The 20,935-nt window shown below is 36.1% G+C and overlaps 3 protein-coding genes across 4 annotated transcripts; 2 read left to right on the top strand and 1 right to left on the bottom strand.

Annotated features, from left to right (window-relative positions):
* The first annotated feature begins 143 nt into the window (after positions 1-143).
* Positions 144-7,971, top strand: LOC116296242 (uncharacterized). Its single transcript, XM_031704236.2, has one exon. It carries the CDS (start codon positions 336-338, stop codon positions 6,123-6,125), a length of 5,790 nt encoding a protein of 1,929 aa, XP_031560096.1. The 5' UTR covers positions 144-335; the 3' UTR covers positions 6,126-7,971.
* LOC116296243 (uncharacterized) lies at positions 6,848-13,326 on the bottom strand. Of its 2 annotated transcripts, none has more exons than XM_031704237.2 (7): positions 12,848-13,326; positions 12,310-12,436; positions 10,296-10,385; positions 9,983-10,092; positions 9,865-9,911; positions 9,102-9,207; positions 6,848-9,008 (listed from the first exon to the last, which is right to left on the bottom strand). In XM_031704237.2, the coding sequence occupies exons 1-7, from the start codon at positions 13,187-13,189 to the stop codon at positions 8,904-8,906; spliced, it is 927 nt and encodes a 308-aa protein (XP_031560097.2). In that variant the 5' UTR covers positions 13,190-13,326; the 3' UTR covers positions 6,848-8,903. The 2 variants fall into 2 exon arrangements, with proteins under 2 accessions (XP_031560097.2, XP_031560099.2); XM_031704239.2 differs by having other exon boundaries at positions 9,983-10,086.
* A 3,410-nt stretch (positions 13,327-16,736) lies between these two features.
* LOC116296244 (uncharacterized) lies at positions 16,737-19,718 on the top strand. The gene is made up of 2 exons (XM_031704240.2): positions 16,737-17,588; positions 18,570-19,718. The coding sequence occupies exons 1-2, from the start codon at positions 16,872-16,874 to the stop codon at positions 18,582-18,584; spliced, it is 732 nt and encodes a 243-aa protein (XP_031560100.1). The 5' UTR covers positions 16,737-16,871; the 3' UTR covers positions 18,585-19,718.
* The last annotated feature ends 1,217 nt before the right edge of the window (positions 19,719-20,935 follow it).

Here is a 20,935-nt window from a genome sequence, read left to right as displayed (position 1 = left end):
TTTCTGACTTTACTTGCATAATCAGCCGATTGCCTGGGTTTATGATTGGACAAGAAGACAAAGGTATTCCTAATAAGGCAGGAGTTTGCTATCCCATGAATAGTCTTGGGTGGAGGATTCTGGGCGAAAACACGTGCAATTTTTGTAATGTTATTCGTCGTTTCCATCTTGTATCTATGCAAAGTTTAGCACTTTATCGGGAATTTATCCCTCTGTGCAAAATATCTATGCCTAAACTAAATATCTATGAAGACATAGTGAAGTTTTGAGTTGAATTCAAGCGAGGATTGATCGTGGAAACCTGTCTTTAACGACCACGTGTGGAGCTGACGAAGATGGCTGAGAACGATACCTCGATGCGAGCGAACGGGCCTTCGATTAGTGGCGTGTCTGCTGTAAAACCTTTTGTATCGTCCTTAATAAGCAAGAAGAGAGGAAAATCTAGGAGGAAAAATCTTTCTGCGAGCTCAAAAGCTGCTTGTTTACCACCGGACTTGGATATAGTAAGTGGTTTTGCTTTTCTATCATTCTCGAGTATTGAGGAGCTTGAATGTCACATCGAAGACCATGAAGTAAATACTCGTAGCTTGAGCATAAATGTTGGGGGGAAACGTAAAAAATCGACCCCTAGACAGCAAAAAAATCTCATTTATACTGCTAATGATAGTGACTTTGTGCATTCTAAAAGAATCAGAACACCCTCACAAAAAGTACTAGAAAGTTATGCTACTGCAAACTTAAATCTTTATAAAGTGAAGTCTAATGTTTCTCGTGAGCTGAAGCAGACGAAGATCAGACCATTTCCAGGAATGAAGGCTACCAGTACCAATTCATCGATAGTAGATTCCAATTTTTTTCCAAATTCTAGTGATTTGAAGGAAAGAGATGAATACTTTACACCCCCTAAAGTTGATTTAACTGCTGAAGAAAGTAATGCTTCTGAAATATCTCTTGAATGCTCAGGAAGAATTGGTTTATTCGAACCAAAACAGGAAGTATATCCTTCAAGTGTATCAGTTATTGAATCGGTATGCTCAACTGCTATCGGAACAGAAGTCCCAGAGAAAAGGAAAAAGAAAAAAAGAAAACGAGATAAAAGCATCCATGACCAAACATGTCAGACAATGTTTAGGATTAAGAAGAAAAAGAAAGATATTGGAGAAAATACTGTCAACAGTATAAAGTCTGAGGAAAAGCAAATTGAAAGCCCCTCTTCCTTCTTGAAAATAGAAGAAGAAAAAAAGGAAATTTCCATTCCCTCTAATTTCTTGAGAAAGGATGCCTGTCAGCCAGAGATCACTAAAGTTGTACTTACAGAACATGAAAAAGTTACTCCTAGTTCAGCTACCATGGAGACAGATGCCAATATGATTGAAGCAGAAGTCAGTGTAATACAAGTAGAGGATGAAATTTACTCTCCAGCTGTTCCTCATTTACAAACAAAAAGGCCAAATATTCATGATTTGAAAGTCCAAAGGATCAAAGTTTCTAACAAAGTTGAAAAAATTGATTACTGTGCTCGTTCAGGTGGAGTAAGTCTTGTGGAACGACACCATGAAAGGCAAAACAAGTACAAACAAGATGAATCTTCAGAGGATGTTAGTTTTGGTCAGCAGTTACCATCCCAGTGGGAGAACGACTCGCGTGGTAGTAGCAGTTGTGATATCAACACTGGAGCAGACAATTTATCAGAGAACAGTGGGAATGATAGTAGCAATAACAGTAGCTATGGTGATCAAGAAGCTTGGCTGAATCTGAAGAGCAGAATATTTTCTGGCTCTTCTTCTGTTTTTATAAACTCCTTAGATGAATCAAATGACACCTCGGATATTGACATTGAGTCAAATGAGCCTGATGCCAACAAGCCAAGGATTGACATTGTCAAAGCGCTGCCCAAGAGCTATTTGTTTGGACATCTGAGTTCTTTCCCAGATAAGACTACCAAAGGTACCATAGATGTCAGCATTCAAGTTTATGAAAATGACATTCAACTGTATATGAACTATGCAGCTGATTTCGAAGGAAGGATTATTAAGATCATAATACCTGATAATGAAGACTCCAAGAGTAGTTGCTACCTAAAATCTTCCTATTTATCAGGATTGCCCAAGTTTCTCCAACCACAAGAGTATGTAAAAGCAGTGCGGAGTGCTACAGAAAGAAACAGAAGGCACACCATTGGAGATCTGTTTTATCGTCTAAAGGTTGAACTCTTTAATGATGTAAGAGATTATTACTTCAGTAAGCAGGCCATTCTCACAAAGGCTATTGAAACGTTGGAGCAGTATGAAGTAGAAGGCCAGCTTTTAGAGTCTGAGAAGAACATTGTTGGAATGGAAAACAAGGAGCTAAGAAGTAGATTGAATTCTCTTCTGTTTGGTAAAGACCTTGATGATGATAAACTGCTTGATCTTAACAAGGTAACTGAACACTTAAGGACTCTTGGCATTGAAGTTGAAATTCCACCAGAAGAATCAAGCAAAGATGGCAAGATTTCTCAGGAAACTGAGGATAATAAAACTGATGATACTTCAAGTAATCAACAGAAAAAACACATCACAAGAAAAGGTAGACCACCTTCAGAAGGAAAACTCTTAAAGAGTTTGCAAACTGATTCTCAAGCCAAATTGCCAAAAATACCAAAGCCAAGAGAACTCTCCAACTATGTAAAGGCAGCTTTTAATAACAAGATGAAAGAGTTTGTAGCCATTGCCCCTTCAGACAACATTGAGACCCCTTCAGTAGATCAGAGTACTGATAAAGAAGCACCGAAAACCAGTAGCTCAAGTGTGGATACAAGAGACAGCATCCCACACACAAGAACAAGTGATGCTGAGCAAAAGAATTCTGCAAATGATTCTTCGGTTAACAAAATCGTTTGCAATTTAACCAAGTACAGGGTACACCAAAAACCCCATGGCTCAGGTACTTTGACAATAGTAACAAAACCTGAGCCTCTGAAAGGAATTGAAAGTAAGAATGTTGTCCATATCAAAATTTCAAATGACACAATGAAACAAGTTAATGTTCCAAGTATTTCAGCAGTAAGTACCAATAGCAAAAATTCTGTCCCTCCAAGTACAAACAACATTGAAAATGAACAAACTAACCAAGAGGATGTTGGTGCAGAGGTTTCAGCATCATGCAACACTAAAGAACTCCAAGGAACATCAAAGCCAACAAACAGAGTTTTCACACCCTTGGTCGTGGGCATAAACTCCTCAAGTGTAGCTGCTACGGTCACAAAAGGTACTTTTGTCCAGCGTAATTTGGAAGCTTTAACCCCTGAGGACGGTAAAAACACAAGTGTTCACCTTGCTTCCTCAAAGAACAAGGTAATATTAGAACAGTCAAAGGAGGAAACACATGGAGTAGATGATAACCAATCTCAAGCTAAAGTTAGTGAGACTGAGAACATGAAGAAAAGACCTGAAGGAATTGCTGAAGAAAGTGCTGCATCATCATCAATAGAGGAATCCTTGTGTCCTGAAGGAACCACTAAAGACAAAGTTCAACATCATGGCTTAATAGATACAACAGTCAGCAAAGAAGTCACCACAGCAACAGAACAAGCAGCTACTAGTGAGGGATCAAAGGATGTCAGTGAAAGAGGAACTGGAACTACAACAACTTCTATTTTAGCAAAACCACAATGTTCACCCCAGGTTAATGTCTCACAAACAGTGTCTCAACATCAAACAATGCTTTCTGTGCAGGAGAAGCACACTGCAAATAGGCCATTACAAGAAAAACCTTTGATTACTTTTGCGAAGATGCAGCAAAACCAAATGGTTCCAATTGCAACAACGAAGCAAGTGGTAACAGCCAAAATAAACGCTCATCAGACTCTTAAAACATCACCTATGACAGCAAAATCTACATTATCTTTGTCTGTACTCAAATTGAAACAGCTGAGACCAGCCCCATCGGCAACGCAACGAAATGTTACTTTGATACCCATGACAGCTAATACTATGGCAACACAAGGTACCACTATGTTACAGATGACTCCAACAACATTGACAAAAGGGGTAACGTCAAAAAGTATCTCAATGTTACCAACCGTGACAACAAATGTTACCATGTTAACACATAGCACAGGGATGGTACAGATGATACCATCAATGGCAAACAAGCTAGTAACACCACGAAGTATTGCAGTGTTACCTTTGTCAGGAAATGTTACTATGGCAACGCACAGCACAGCAGTAACAAAGTTAGTAACAACGGCGGCCCCACAGAGTATTACAGTATTACCCATGGGCACTAAAGGCAAGCCTATAATACAAGTACCACAAGCAACTGGATCTAAGGTAGCATTGCAGCAAGGTATCTCAGTGAGGAGTCCCACTATGACACAACCACCAGCATCAGGTTATGTCACACTTGTGCATACACCTTCTTCAAAGACACCTGCATTAAATCAGAAAACATTTATTGTCCCCAGTTCTTCACTTTCTGGTACAGCAGCGCCATTCAAACTTGTCTTCAAGCCAACCAGTCAACCACAAGTCTTTAATACTCCATTTCCACAAATAAAAGGTGCACTACAGTCTTCAAATGTCATAGGGCTGCCCAATGCTAAAACTGCTCCCATACAGCAGAGTAATACTTCTGTATCCACAAGTATGACCACACATCCTACAGGAACATTGAACACCAAGGTTGTGTTTCAAGATAAAGTACCAGTCTCAAACAAGCAAGGCAGTCTTCAAAATACTGGCAATACAACCAATGTTCCTGTTCAGTATAGACAGTTGATAATGAAGGCTCCTCCAGTACATGTAGCAAGTGTGTCTCAACCAACACAAACTAAAACACTTGTAAGGGTTCAGCAAGCTACATCTACACCAATACTGTCATCAATGTCTCCAGGACCTGAACAGCAAACCAAAGCACCAATGCCTTTAACAGAGCTTGTTCATCTTTCTTCTGAAGGTAAAGACTTCGTAATTAAGCCCTCGACTACAATTGGTATCCCTGTTCTATCTACTGCTAGCAGCCTCAGGCAGTTGCTGGTTTCAGGCCCTGTTAATACACAAGTAATGCTGCAAGATCCTCCAAAACCTTCAAGCATGCATTCAAATGTACATACTAGTTTAGCAGCTGGAAGCAGGTCAATGGCTACATTTAATATTGCTGTACCACAAAGTGGCTCACTGCAAAACTCAACTTCAAGACTTGTCTCACATGGTAATAAAGATAAAGACAAGAGATTACCAGAAGCACATGTTTTAGATTTGACACCCAAAACCACTCCAGCCTCAGTAGGATCAAAGGAAACATTTTCAGAAATTGAAAAGATCCTTGCAAAAATACCTTTACCAAAAGTAACCAACAGTATGGCACCAAGTAGTGGAAACACTCCTGGCTTCAGTACTCCTACTAGTGATTTAAGGTTGAATATTGCCAACCTAAGTTGTCCACAGAATTTGGATTATAGTATGAGGTCAATGAATAAAGCAGTAAGTGGAAACATTGATGCAGCCACAGCCATCCACAGCATGGAAAGACAAGTCTTCAATATTGTTGTTGGACCACAGAAAATTGCTGATACATTCTTACCCCAGTCTCAGATGATAACAAGCAGTACAAAGAGTCTGCCTGTTACTACATCTGTGTCTCCTAGAGACAGAATACCTTGTACCAGCAGTCCTACTTTGGAAGTCACGAGATCTACATCAGTAAGTTTTTCAAGTACCTGCATTTCGACGGCAGCATCATTTGACGACCCTAAACCTAAGGGGGACAAGACATGCTCAGTCGTTGATAGCCCTGAAGTAGTAAGTCACATGGTATCAGCAGATACCTTGTCTGTTTGTAATATAGACAGTTCTATTCCAGATATTGCTGGGGAGCTATCAAGTCAGATCGATCCTGCATCACACAGATTTTCAAGCCTGAAGTCTACTATAAAAGAGTGGTCAGGGAATAAGGAAACTTTGCTCCCTAATAAAGGAACAAATAAAGAAAAGAAAAGTGGGCCTAACTTAGGATTTCAAGATGAAAGCACTGCTGAGGACTTTGATCTTCTTTCTACATTTAAATGGAACAACAATAATGCACCTAATGAAAGCAGTGCAGTTATTTCTTCTGGACATGCATACAAAACAGGAGATACTTAAACAATAACCTTTATCAGGTAGCTAAAGGGTGCAAAAGCTAGAGTGTAAATATAAAGTCATGGAAAAGTACTAACTTGCACTGTCTCAAGATTGTTTTTTTTAAAAATGAAAAAGGATTTGCATTATTTAGTTTTAGTACTTTTTCACAGGTTTTCTGTTTGCACTGTAATACCAATCAAAATGGGAAAGTGATGTTGGAAACGATGAACAATCATGCTAGACACACTAGAGGCAGATCCAAGGGGAATTTCGAATTGTTTGTTTGACCCTTTGTTCTGCAATCAAACCCCTCTTAAAGACAGACATTGTTAATTTGAAATTCATTTGTTATGATTTTAGCCAAACCTCATTGTCATTTAAAATTCCTCATGGGTTTGCAGCTGCTATGGTAATTTATTTTCATCATTATTCATTATTATATCGAATACAATCATTAAAACAACAGATTTTATAGCTGCAAAATCACCTTTCACATGGTGGTGCTGAGATTCAAAATGAATCTAATCTTTAATACCAATCATAACACATAATGAAAAAAAATTCCTTGGCTCCTGTACCATAACATTCTCTACGCATGTATATAATTATATAAAAACTGTTCCATCAGAAATAATATTCTAATACAGTACCATATTGTACATATCCCAAATAATGTACATATAGTTGTAATGTGTTTGCCAAAAATGGCTCTTGCTTGGCAGGTGTACCAATTAACCAGCAAATTGAAGGCTCAAAATTTAGTTTAATGTAAAATATTCTCACGCAGAATTTTTCAAATCCGGTGTCTGTATGAAGCAGTGTAGTAGAGGGGAAATTTTTGGGGAAAGTGTGAATGTTAAAATGAGTAGAATTCAAGATAGTTTACTTTATGTTGGGGGATCTTCCTCCTTTCTGTGGCACTTGTTTGGACTAAGAAAGTGAAGACAACAACTGTAAAACTAGCCTCCTATGCAGACGTTGTTAGTGCCTGTCACGCAACACTAAGAACATCTTCGTAGGAGGTTACTGCAAGACTTTCAGCCATCTTCTTTGCTTTAAAATAAACTTGGATTGCATTATTTGTTGCTAACTGATAAAAAAATGAGAACTTTAAAATAGGAAATTATTTTCAAAATTTCTGTTTTCATGAGTGGAAAACATGGTATTTGTCCTTTAATAATATTATAATAATATCATTGAGGACCGTTCATTATAATTGGCTGTGTAACATTTTTCATTCTCGTTGGTCCAGAAGGAAAGTCATTCAAGTGCCTATCTAAATAATTACTAAGATTCAAGCATGTGATTGAATAATACCAGACAAGCTATTATGAATTGATTTCTGTTTGGAATGAATCAACCATGTTTCCCACGCATACAATCACAAAGAATAAATTTATTAGGGGGAAGTCAGAAAATATAATTATTTTTATGTGAGCTGTCAGTGATTATTATTACAGCAAAAATCCCAAGATGATTGACAAATAGACTAAAAATCCAATCAGGGTTTTGAAACAGGGTTGCGATGCAACGATTTTCACTGTAATAATGTAAAAGTGAGTTTTATAAAATAATGTTATAGAATGTGGCTGAGCCTTATCAATTGAATGTCTTATAAATATGTACAGGGTGGTAAATGGTTATTTTGCAAAATGTGATTTGACTGTTTTTCATGAAACATGAAATGGCCATATCTATCATTTCATAAACTCGACTGTGTTTATTTTTATTGAAATGCAAAATGGTCACTTTTCAATGATTTGACCATTTTATATCTCGCCTTTTACAACCCTCTCATATTTAAATCATGGTAGAATTTGTTAATAGTATTTGTTCATAAATGTGTTAATAAAGACATGCCAATGTACTGTAGTTTTTTGGTAGTGACCACATTGAATATTTGGTTTTGCTATAATAATAGTTTAGTCTTTGTCAGATAGCTGGTTGTTATCAAGTCTCTTTAGAATCTATCATCCTAAACAAATGAAAGGGTCGCTAGTGTGATCATTTGCGGAATCGACCAAGAAAGAGAGCTTTCAGCCAGTGTAGCCACCCTCTTATTTTTTTATGTGAAGAAAAAGAGGGCCACTACACAGGCTAGAGAGCTTAAACACTTGTTCGTTTCTCAGCATGGATTGAGACAACAGCTGTGACAGGGAAATTGGACAATACACTGCCATCAATCAAATAAATTGTTCTGTAACTTTACATACTCTAATAGCACAGCACGCTGATTCTAAAAATAGCTTAAAGATTCAGACAAACATTGCATTCTGTTTAACCGCTACGAGGATTGTACGAACCGATTTTATTATTTTTACTTAAAGTTAAAATAAAAACCCATGTAAACTAAGATCAACTGTGATCGGCTGTGAAAATTATCTGCTGAAAGTAAACTTGTAAGTTTGTTTGTCCGAATTTCGCCTTTGTCTTCGTTTTTATGACGTCACGACCGCTGTGCTATTGACAAGTGTTTATTGCCTGATTTCCCTGTCATGACTTTTGTCTTGATCAGGTCTGTGGTCTGATTATGGTCTTTTCAATTCCTTCTTCTTACAACATGGAAGAGAAGGGGAAAGCATTTTTTGCTGCAAGTTAGAGTTTCTTTTTCACTTCTTCAAGCAACAGTTGCAGTACCTAGCTAGGTAAAAAGGGTTAGCCCTGATTATATCTTTGATTCTTTCCCCCTGTGACTGCTAGTCTAGTTCATGAGAGAAAGGGAACTTTATGCTGTCAGCAAGGGTTTGTTTTTAATTTTTATAAGTGAGAAGCTGCAGTAACTAGCTAGCTAGGTCAAAGTCAACTGTATTCTCCTTTTCTTAGTAGCTTGTCCCATATTTCTTGAGGTGGATCACTTGGTTTTGGGCCTGATTTGATTATCTCGGCAATCAAAGTTGCAGAATCCTGATTAGAAAAAAAATGAATAGAAAAATAAATATTTATACAGAAATAAATATACTTATTGGTCTTTATAGCTTTCTAATTATTTTTACCAACCTTTTCATATAAATGCTTCTCTATGTTTTTTTCTATCTCTTGCTTTTTCAAGTTTTCCGTCTTCTTTGTGATATAACTTTCCTCTGCTAGTTTTCCTTGGAGTTTTCTTTAAAATACACCAAGATTATAACTTGCAATGTATCATGCATTCATTTTCGATTTTGAATTTTAGGGTTAAAATAATGACAAAGCCTTTGGAATTAAAAAAATGATGGTTTTCACAGCTGCTATGTTGGATGAATTTGAACAAAATATCCATCATTAGGCTGCGTTCATAATGTATAGCAGAGAAGGGGGGCAGGTAAAATTTAGGGGGGATTGGAAAAAATTTTACCAGTAAAATGGGGAGATTTGAAAATTGTTTCACAGAATTGGGGGGGGATGCAAAATTTTTAGAAGAAGCTACAAGATAGAGTGCACGCACTAAAACCGTGAACATTAAATAGTACTAATTAGTACTATTTCATATAGAATCCTTTGTTTTCTATTGTTTAATTATCACTATTTAGTGCTAAAAATTAGTATTTGTTTCACGGATTTAGTGTGAGCACGTCTCTATTGCCCGGTTTGTCACTTAAAGATTTCACCTGCCCCACCTCTGCCATACATTATGAAAGCAGCCTTAGTCTCTTTTGTTATATCATCAAACATGGCCACTGTGTCTTGTTATTTTATCACCTTGGGAATGATTGAAAACTAGAAAATAAAAGGATTTTATTTGTTATGGTTTTCAAAATTGTAAAGCCATTTCATTCGTATTTACCTGCACTTTTTGCACTTTTGTGGTCGATGAACTGGAACAGCATTCTCCTGAATTTTTTTTTAAAGAAAGAATTATTACGTTTGTCAGCTTTTCAATATTGGTTGTCTCTGATTCTCACCTTTTTCATCTTGAGTAAAATATTATTTACTTTAAGTCTTTCAACATTTCTTGCATTTTCCAATTGATGTGGTTCATCTTTGATGTTCTTTGGATGTTTATCACCTATTTCTTCATCAGAAAATGAAAAACAATTTTATATAACAAGTGATGCACAAAATCCTTTTTAATGGTGAACCTATTACTGTAGATCTGTCTTCTTCAGTGATAAATGAACGACCTCCCTGTTTGGCTGGGTAAGACACTGATGGCCCCTCTCCTTAATTCCTCTGGCTCTTAGTCTTCTAAAAATGAATGGTACTCTCCAAAAATACCTTGCTTGTGTTGGGCTTTTCCATTTATTTGTTTTTTGTTCAAGAGATGAATCTTGTTTTGGTAATACACCATTTGGACCTCTGGTTCCACTATAAACACAATATGATAATGATAATATATGATGAAATAGATTGACAATGAAGATACATGATAATGATGCTAATGATGATAAGGATAATAAATGATTTTTTAAAATCTTTTTTTATTTATTTTTTTCTAGAGTACAAACACTAAAAGTGTGCAACACTTTGCACTATTGTAGTAAATAGTGCTAATTAAACAATAGAAAACAATAGGATTAGCATAATTTAGAGTATTTAGTGGTATTTATGTTACACACTTATAGTGTTTGTACTCTAATAATTTTTTTAATTATAATTTGTATATTATTATAATTACATTGTTTTTTTGTAATAAATATAAATATTATAATTACCATCATCAGATTAATTTAATATACACATATATACGCACACACACAGGAACACACACACACCACAACAGTGACTTTTTTATCCTATTTAAGTTCTTATTTTAAATTGAGCAACATATTCCTATTTCATTCATTGAAAATCGAATCATGATTATGATTATATGATTTGTATTGTTATTAATTGCTATATTTTTTTATTATTTGAATTTTCTCAAGTAGTAAGAATTTGAAATTGTCAAAAAAAGAAATGTTCCTTGTGAAGGCACTTTGTGTGAATGAAATAGTATTTGATTAAAGTTATTGAGTTGTTTTTCTTTTGGGTGATGACCGTATAAAATGTCAGAATAAAATGCCTTTCCGTAAATGTGAAGATTTTCTGGGCCCAATCAAGGAATTCATTCCAGAAGGTGACAGCACAAGGACAGTCATAAAATAGGTGCTCAATGGTTAAATTGTACTGAATCAGAAAAAAGCAATTATTATCTCTAATTATTTTTATTTTAGAAAGAAATGATTTTGTTGGTATAATGTTATGTATAATTTTAAATGGGAAAGCTCTTAATTTAGACACTATAGGTAATTCAAGGTAATTCTCCTTTAGTTATTATATTTAGAAATACATGATAATGACTATGATGATGACACATATAGATTATGATGCATGATGTATAATCATGATAGATGATGATCAGGATACACAATGGTGGTGATGCATGGTGTTAATGATGGTTAAAATGAATCGTGACTGATGTCATGAGTTTTATCCAAAATGATGATTGAAAGACATACGTGTTTACATAGAACAAAGACCAATTCTGTCATATGAGCTAAGTAAGTGGACACAAGCCACGTTTAGCATAGTTCAAGTTTGCAAGCAGCTAGACAAGGTATGATTTTACTTGTATTATTATTTTAGGAATTATTGTATTTTCTTTAAGCTCTATTGCGATTATTGTATGATTGCATGTATGTACGACTGTCAGTAAGATTAGTTAGCAATTTATCTCATTTGATTTATTATAGTTTTACGATTGATTTAACAACAAAGATTAAAAGAGATCAAGGGATCTAAAGTGTCTAGTCCAATCGATCCGTAAAATAGCCTAGCCATAACTGAGACAGTTACATGAATAATGATGACAATGACAGTCAATGATGAGTGAACATAGAGATGACATATAAGCACATGTTAATGATACATGCATTCTAAAGGTGCCACATGGTGCAACGTTGCACAACATTGCAAGCAACAAATTTGAATCGGGGCGAAACCCATTGCAACAAAATCATGCAACATTGCTTGTGTCAGCCTGCTATGTTAAGATATTTAGTCAGCAGTTATAATTTTGGTGCAAGCTGATTGGCTAGAAATTTCCAAAATGTTGCAGTAATGTTGCAGTTATGAGCCACATGATGAAATTTGTTGCGCACAATGTTGCAAGAGTAGAGTGCGATTCAACTTCAGATTTGTTGCATGCAACAAGTTTGGGGTAGACACGCTGCAACAGTCCTGTTGTGTGCAATGTTTCACCATGTGTCAGCACCTTAAAGGTTATGATGATGACAATAGATATACTAACCCAAAATAAGCTGAGATTTTTTCACATTTGTTGAAGCAGATATTTTTTTACTGCGTAGAATCTGAAGCTTTTTATCTAGAAATTCTTCTTTTAATTCTCCACCACTGTCTTCAGTTTTATCACTTTCCTGAAAATAAAAAAAACATTACCACTCTTTTTATTGCTATGTGCTGATCAAGACAACAGTCACATCAGGCAAATTGTGCAATACACTTCTGTCAATCAAAAATATTGGTCGCTAACTTTATAACTCTGATTGGCAGCAGTGTTTTGCCTATTTCCCTGTTGCAACTGTTATCTCAATAAGCGCATATCAGTGAAAAGAGTGGTAAGTTTACCTGGTAAAGAAATTCAGGAGGGAAATTTTAGGGCTACAAGTTTATTGGTGCTTGACACTATTTAGAAATAAAGTTCAAATTTATTTTATTTATTTATTTATTCAAATTTACACGGATTGGGTTTCCTGTGGTTTTTAATGTTTATCAAGAAACTTTCTTTATTATTCAATATATATATAAAAAAACTGTAAAATATATACCTCCAATAGCTCAAACTCGTCTTGAGAGTACCCTTCATGGTGTTCATCTTCGTATTTCTCAGCTCTAATCTTAGCATCAGCGCCATTTATACTTGATCTGGACGATGATAAACTTGAAGCTTTGCCTCTACTTTCCTCTGATCCTTGGACTGAACTAGAACCAACAGTAGATGTATTTCCCGAAGAATCTGATTCTGCAAACTGTATGCTGGTCTCTGTGAAGCTGCTCCATCGGCATAAAGAACTTTCTCTTCCAGTATTTTCTAAGCTGGATTTGTTTAGGTCTCTGATTTCTGAATCCTGACTTGTTTTCGCTAATTCACTACATATTTCTTCCTCCATTTATTAATTTTTACTTGTTTTACTTGCAGAATCTTTAGTGATGCGAACCTTGAAGACCCATTTTAACAGCTTCAGTAGAAACGGTATTAAACTTTTTACGCTGATGTGTAGTACTTTCCAGTCACACTTTAGGACATTCAGCTAGCTGACTGTGACACCACAGGTAGCCCAAGCTTAGTTGTAGAATGTTTCGGAATATTATTGAAAATGATAAGATATTAAACTAGTCTTCTATAACAATAATACTAGTTCATTTCTATAGTATTAGTTTACAAATGTGAAAATTATTTATCATTTTTTAATATATTTTATTGGTTTTCTACTGTTCACTAAAACCAAAGCGTGGGCTACCTGTGTGTCTTGCTCACACTCACTTGCGGAGACGACAGATTTCGTTGATATTTTTTTCGGTTATTCTTTCCTGCTTTTTTTTCTATTTGGTTTTATTAAGTTTTTAAAAGGAAAACATTTATACATACAGTTTGTGCCCGCGCGCGTTTTTGTCCTTTTTTGGCATCCCTCTACGGCTTCCCCCTTTTTTCCACGCTTTTATATTCCTATATTACGTCAAACTGAAAGACATTGAAAAAGAAACATGATATCCCTTATTACCATTATCCATTATTCAGTTCTCCAAGATCACAAGCTGTATTGACAAACATGGAAAGGCGTAGCAAGTTCTCGGTCGTATTGGGGGGAGGGGGAGGGATGAACCATTTTCCCGCCAACATGTAGTAAAATTAGCAGTTGGTATTTGGTATCTGGATGTTGATATTGATGATGATTTATGATTTATAAGTGCCCTTTCTATATAATAATCAAAGGCGCCTTTACATTGAGTTGTGATCCTCAGTGGTTCTATTACTTCCCTCCAATATTGGTTAATATCTTTGGGGGTATTGAAATTTAGAATTGAATTTAGAACCCCGGTATATATTACTTTGGTAATTTTTAGGGTGCCAAAAAGAAAAGCTTTGTATCATGATATTATTAACTTTGCTGTAAATATAGATAAAACTCTTGAGTGAAGCCGACTTTCGCCATGAGGCTATCTTATCATTTATGTATCATTTATGAAAAGTTCAAACATTGTAGTTCGAAGATAGTTAGTGGGCAAAGATCGCACGCGACCGGCTTATAAACCAAGGGAGCACATTAAAATTTCGTTTGTGCAAAGAAAGTTATTGTTCTTGGTTGATCTATCTAGCGCGCGCAATCCATTATGTGACAGGCGTTCCTCGTAGTGTTTTGGTTTCGGCCGATCCTGAATGGCTTACGATCGTGTAAGGAAGGGAATGACGAATGTAATAGAATACGTGCGATAAAATTGAAGATAAACCAACACAATCAAAATTTTAACGTGCTCCCTTGTATAAACTGAAGAAAATAATAAATTCAACTAGAGACTGATTTGAACAATTGGCCGTGGACTAGTTTTCAATAAAAGTATTGGGGTAGGGAGAGAAGTCTAATTAGTTCCCCCTTTTTTCCTTGTATTTACCCAAAAGGCACCCGAAAAGTGTCTGTCGTGAGGAAATGGCGGAGGGGGAGGGGGAAGGTTTGAGCCCAATCGTCATGAGACTCATTCCAATCATCCTCTAAAAAGTTTTAAGAGGTGAAATACAGCATGGTGATGAATTAGAGTTTCGCGACTTGATCTGCCACTCTTGCAAACTGACACCAAATGTAATGACTAAAACGAATGTATTCCTCAAACGAAGCCTTTTGTGAAGTTTGTGAAGTTTACCAGAATACCGATAAACCCTTCCTACAAAGGGAAATAATGTAGACCAGAGTTACTAGACGTAATTATAAAAATGTGAAAACTGTAGAGCAATTATATGAAATATAAAATTAAATGCAGTCGTTAAAACGCTTATCTACAAAGGCTACAAAGGTAAATCAAACCGCCCTTTGGCGATCTCGTGGATAACTAGTTGCACTTTCCAGAGATTGGGCTCCCTGTGTCCATATGCTTGTTGTTGACATTCGAAGGTTTCAAAGTATTTCGCGCTATTTTATATTTTGAATACTCACGTTATCTGGTAAGATGATTTTTCGTCCTCTTATTTTCCTTTTGACACCTACTTTGTTTAGTTCTTTGTTATTTTGTTGAGTTTGAAGGCAAATTCTGTCTTATAACGAAAGTAGTCTATACTGAATATAAAGAGCTTTGTGCTCGTTTAATAGTGTAAGACGATCGATAAGCGTTTAACATCTTATGCCCCATTCACACCAAAGCTTAAACATGTTTTAAAGTGACTTAACTAAACAGGTTTGGAAAACTATCTACGAACACTGCACAATATAGATGCGGGCCACCAGATGTGGCACGTGCAAACCCCTTCTCCAATATTTGGTGAAATAAGGGCCCGTTCGCACTAGGCTAAATTTATGTTTGTTTTGCAAAAAAATCTGTCAACATCAGCCGTTTCCTAGTGCGAACGCAATTTTTTTATCTTACCAAAATTTGTCTCGCTCTACCAAACTTCAAAGACGCTGTCGGCCTGCTTCGAAGCAGGACAAAATTTTGTTAAACGTCGAAACTGTCAGATTTTTTTGATCCCTAACAGAATCATATGCATTTGGCGCTACTACGGATCGCAAATGGATCCATCTCAACTCGTTAATAGCCAACAAAACATTGATTCCGATAGAAATGGCGCTCAAACTATCGGCGTCCAATATAACTACAACTATTCAAGCAGTGAAACAAGCAAAAAAGGCAAAAAAGGCAAAGGAAAAGAAAACTAGGGGAAAGGCAAAGGCCCAGCTAATGCTCAAGTCGATAGCCTAGGTAGTATCCAATACGGCTGAAATCTTCGTCTCCGTCTTCCATTATTTATTCGAAGCACGAATTTGATTTTGAAGTTGCTGGACTCTCAAAAGACAAAGCAGCATCATAAGTTGTTGCTGCATGTAAATCAGATATTGCAAAAAAGCGAGGAAGAAAAATAGAGGGATGATGATACACGTGTTGTGTTACATTTTGATTGACATATGCTTCTTGCGGATCAGATCTTGGTATCTTGTAGTGCGAACACAACAGGCCAAACAATTTTTTGCCAAAGCCAATATTTGTCATGAATCAAAATGACTCGGACAATTTTTGTCGGTCTAGTGCGAACGGGCCCTAATGCACGTAAACTAATCTTTACCCCTAGGTGCCAGAGGCCGTCTCGCCCCCAAGCCCCACACAATCTCTGGCACCCAGGGTAACTATCCTTTGTCTAGCTCTGACAATATTTTAGAAAGTTTCATTATAGTGTAGGTTTCTAGTTTCTCAATTTTTTCCTAATGAAAACATAGTTTAACTAAACACGTCTAGGTGTGAATGGGGTATTAGTGAGCGAGTGAGACATTTGCATATTCAGACCTCTCAAAATAACTCGTTTCTCTACGCTTCGCGTATCCGCGAATAAAAAAACGTGACCTTTTCTGTCGTACGCGTGAGTATCAAATCAAGCCAATCAAAAGTGCTGTTGTATCTAATATAAATCTTATATCCAATCACATAGCGTGAAAGAATATGATGACTCAGATAAATACCAGGGTCGTAGTAAACATGAATAGAGTAATTTTGGTGTGTCCAGACAACATGAGAAAAGGGGGGCTATTTGTTATATCGTTTATACCAATAGTAGAAATATCTGTACGGTAGACAAAGAGTTAGAACGCGAAAATGATGAGCTCGTCGATAAACAAGGACTACATGGACATCGACGAATTTCTTTCGTCTAGGGACATTTGTGAAGGTCTTTCTTTTCCAGAAAGCGACTATGCCGATGAGGATTTTGGAAGTATCACTGATTTAGCTGAAGGTACAGATAATCTTGAAGCATTACTAGACGAACAATTGCAAGAATATACTGTAAATGAAATCATAGAACCAATACAGCCTGCTTCTCCTCTGAGTAGCAATGAAGGCAATGGTAGAAGCATTTCTCCTGATAGCTTTTCGTCGAGCCAACATTGTAGATCTCCAGGTGAAGACAAAGCCAAAAAGGAAAATGTCAAAACTAGAGGTAAAAGGGTTAAAAAGGCTTATAAGGAGATGAAAGATAGCACTGAAAGCAATAGTAGCAAAGCACGTACTTCGACATGGCATGTATCAAAGTCCCCAGATAAAAAATGTCTAGCTACATCAGTAGAAATCGAAGGTGTTTCATACACTTACAAACTGTTGCCAACTGCAAAAAACAAGAAACAACGTAGACAATCCGTGCCTGGGGATCTAAAAGATGGAAAATACTGGGATAGACGATTGAAAAATAATTTAGCTGCAAAGCGGTCACGTGACTTGAGAAGGCAGAAAGAAATGACTGTTGCTCATAAAGCAGCTAATCTAGAAGCAGCGAACAAGGAACTTCAAAACGAAGTTGCCAAATTGAAGGAACAGGTAAAAATTTTAAATAAGAAACTTGAAGAAAAGTCTAACGAATAGGGAGAATCATCGGGAAGTATAATTATAGTCACGTGTATTATAGGAAACGCTCACGTGTCAGTAGCTGGACATGGTTGTTTCGTATTCACGTGTACCACTGCGAAGCCGCACGTGGGACAATACCAATTCACGTGCCTCCCGAGAACAAATACCACTGTGCTTTGCCGTGGGAACGTGAGTTGTTGGAAGGGAAGGAAAGAGAGAAGTTCAAGATGAAATGTTTTCTTCCAAATATTTTTTCAGTGTTAAATTTCAAACATACTTTTTATATGTTCCTGCTATTTAAGCATTCAATGTCAAAAGAAAAGCTTTTTAGAACCGAATAACTAATTTATATATGAAGGTTGACCACTAGATGAACTTGCCCTAAATCAAACAAATATATATATGTGAAGCTATTAAAAAAGCAATACTTATCAGGGCTTAAAATAACAGCTGATCAATCGCCAATCATGATCACAGGACAAATAGTCTTAGCTTTAAGTCATACCTCATTTGTAGTTAAAAGTTACTGTTGAAAATGAATGGCAAGGCAAAGATTTGAACGGACAAGTCCCAGTTCTGTTCATAAAGCCCTGTTTATTGAACCCTGAAAAATCCTCAAAGTGAACTAAGACAAGGTCGGCTAATTTACAACTCGAAATGGAACATAGCTGGCATGTTGAGGTTTTGCCCATGCCCTGAATCAAGGAATAGTAAAAAAAGTCTCTAGAGCTAAGAGGTAAATACAATACTGCTCAATATTATATACCCTCAATTCCCAGTGAAAGCACCATATGTTAAATCATCAGAGCAACCAACTGTCCTACAGAATGATAAAAAGGTAAATTGTACACCATGAAAATAATTATTTACCTTTTTATCATTACTGTTTCATTAGAAACACCGACACAGCTCACACAAGTTTTTAGCTAGTTATCTCTTCATGTCCTACAGAATACCCTGCAATAATATGCAGTTGTTGGAACTCTTTGAAGAATGAGCCATACAACAATACAAGTCATTGCGTCAAGATTTCACATCCACTACCTTTATTATTTTATTTTATTGTGTAGTTCCAGAAATTACCAATACCCTGCATTTAATTTCTAGGGGTAGGGGGATCTTTGAAAAACCTCCATGAGGTGGGTATGGATAATTTCTTGGAACTACACGTTGCACAGTTATTAAGCTAGTTCATGTAGCCCTGAAGATGGCCAATATAGCTGAAAGCTTGGCAAGAAAAGAAAATCATTAACATATATAGTGGATACAAAACCTGGACTCATGATATGCATCCTACTTACAAGAATACACTTGAATTGAAGTCATTGTTCTTTAGTATATTGTACATTTGATTTACAATGTATTCTGTCTAGTCAACAAAATCATCGACCATTAAACAGATCATATATTAACATCAATCTAGTTTCAATAATACTGTCTTAATACTGTATAGTAATGTTTTTTAAATATCTTATAATTAGATATCTTGAGTTCTCTTTTGCTTAGCTTATCCGCCATTTATATTCAGCCATTCAACCAAAACCTGTGTAAATATAATCAACTTATATCGTTAGGTAGTACATATGTGCCATACTATACAGTGGGCCTTAATAAAAGAAAAGAACACATTTGAGACTAAGGAAAGTAATTTCTTGAAAAATATTATATACCATTTACTTTTAAAATAGCATCATTTAATTACTGAAACTACAAGAATGGTTTGAACACTTTCTTTTATTACAATATTCAATAAGCAACAAATATAAGGAAATACAAATAATTTGAACAAGAAAGAAAATTATGAAGCATTTGGGTAGTGGCCAGTCGTAAAATGATGCCATCCTGTAAATGGCCCAGGTGTAAGAATTTAGTATTAAGATGCATCATATCTTTGTAAAATAATCAATATAATAATATTATCAAAAAAATAAGTGGATAATAATAGTGATATATAGTGAGAAGGCCACTGTAAATGAATTGTTGCTTTTAATATTAGCATTATAACATAAACACAAAATATTAAAAAAAGTTCCATAATAATTGTCAAATACTATTAAACCCATGGCCACCACTTTAACAGTGGTCCAGTTTTTATACAAAGTGGTCATGTCTTTTTATTTACTTCTGTAATCAATATTTTTTAAGAGGGGGAAAAATGATTCTGGAGGTAAAAAGTGGTGCGATAAAAAAAAAACCTTCCCTGCACTGTTGAGGATTATTGCTAGGTTGTGATGCCATGTTGGCCGGGAAAAATATTTTTTCCTGGCTAGCATTGCATTCAACCAATAATTTGCATCTGCAGAAACAAAAACTTTGATTCTCTTGGCAATAAATGGCTGCTGCATGACAAACATCTATTAAGTTAGAGGTTTACGGTCATGACGCCCCCTTGTCATGACGCCCCCAGCCATAACGCCCCCACGTATACCATGCATGACGCCCCCAGTCTGTACTACCACGACGCCCCCAGCATAAACCATGACGCCCCTTGTCTCTATTAACTCTTATTTAATAAGAAGTTTAACGATAATAATATGGCGCTATGAACCCATGTAAATCGAACACTATTGGAGTTGTTTCATGGTCATTACGATTTTAAATAACTCGTTTCTACGCTTCGAGTATCCACGAGTTAAAAACGATACCTACAAGCTGGCGAACACTAAATCTCTTGAGTTAAGCGATGTACTTCTTGAATGTTATCATTAATAGTTAGTTCCAGAACATGATATAGCTGAATTAGGAGTTAAAGAACATCATTCAGATGCATTGGGAATCCAATCATAATTCTAAGACATGTTCATCGATCAAAACTTTTATTTCGTGCGATCAAGTCACGCTGTTGTTACGAAGCACTCTCAACACGCCCCGTGATCAACATTTCGGAATGCCTTTATCGGCACGAGAAACCTATAAAAAATTCTTTATATTTAAAGAACATCATTTCGGTGCATTTGGAGTTCTAGAACATCATTTCACAAGGAACATTAAAACTTTTTTGTAAGGATCGTTTTTGAGACTTGCACCTTTGTGTTTGTCTATTTGGTTTACGGTCATGACGCCCCTTGTCATGACGCCCCCAGCATAAACCATGACGCCCCTAGTCTCTATTGACTCTTATTTAATAAGAAGTTTAACAATATTTCATAGTATAAATCCAAGAACGACAAAAAATAACGAAAAGGAAAAAAGTTGACGACAAAATTTCGTAAGGCCGATAAATGATTTGTAATTCCAGTTAGTACGCCGTAGTTGCTGTACTGAACGCTTACGCATAAGTTCTGAAACCTATGTCCAAAAAGTTTGACACTGATAAT

This window comes from Actinia tenebrosa, unplaced genomic scaffold (assembly GCF_029948245.1).
Source record: "Actinia tenebrosa isolate PJP-AT-01 unplaced genomic scaffold, QUT_ActTen_1.0 PGA_scaffold7__59_contigs__length_16204524, whole genome shotgun sequence".
In the NCBI taxonomy this organism is placed as follows: Eukaryota; Metazoa; Cnidaria; class Anthozoa; order Actiniaria; family Actiniidae; genus Actinia; species Actinia tenebrosa.
Note: the sequence above shows the minus strand (reverse complement) of the source record. Positions and strands in the feature narration are given on the sequence as shown.

Bases quoted from the DNA above. Each gene is read 5' to 3' on its own strand.
- LOC116296242 (XM_031704236.2), top strand. From the start codon at position 336: ATGGCTGAGAACGATACCTCGATGCGAGCGAACGGGCCTTCGATTAGT.
- LOC116296243 (XM_031704237.2), bottom strand. From the start codon at position 13,189: ATGGAGGAAGAAATATGTAGTGAATTAGCGAAAACAAGTCAGGATTCA. The intron at 12,437-12,847 runs GTATATATTTTA...TTTTATTTTCAG, and splicing joins ACGAGTTTGAGCTATTGGAG to GAAAGTGATAAAACTGAAGA. The intron at 9,009-9,101 runs GTTGGTAAAAAT...TTTTCTAATCAG, and splicing joins AGAAGCATTTATATGAAAAG to GATTCTGCAACTTTGATTGC.
- LOC116296244 (XM_031704240.2), top strand. From the start codon at position 16,872: ATGATGAGCTCGTCGATAAACAAGGACTACATGGACATCGACGAATTT.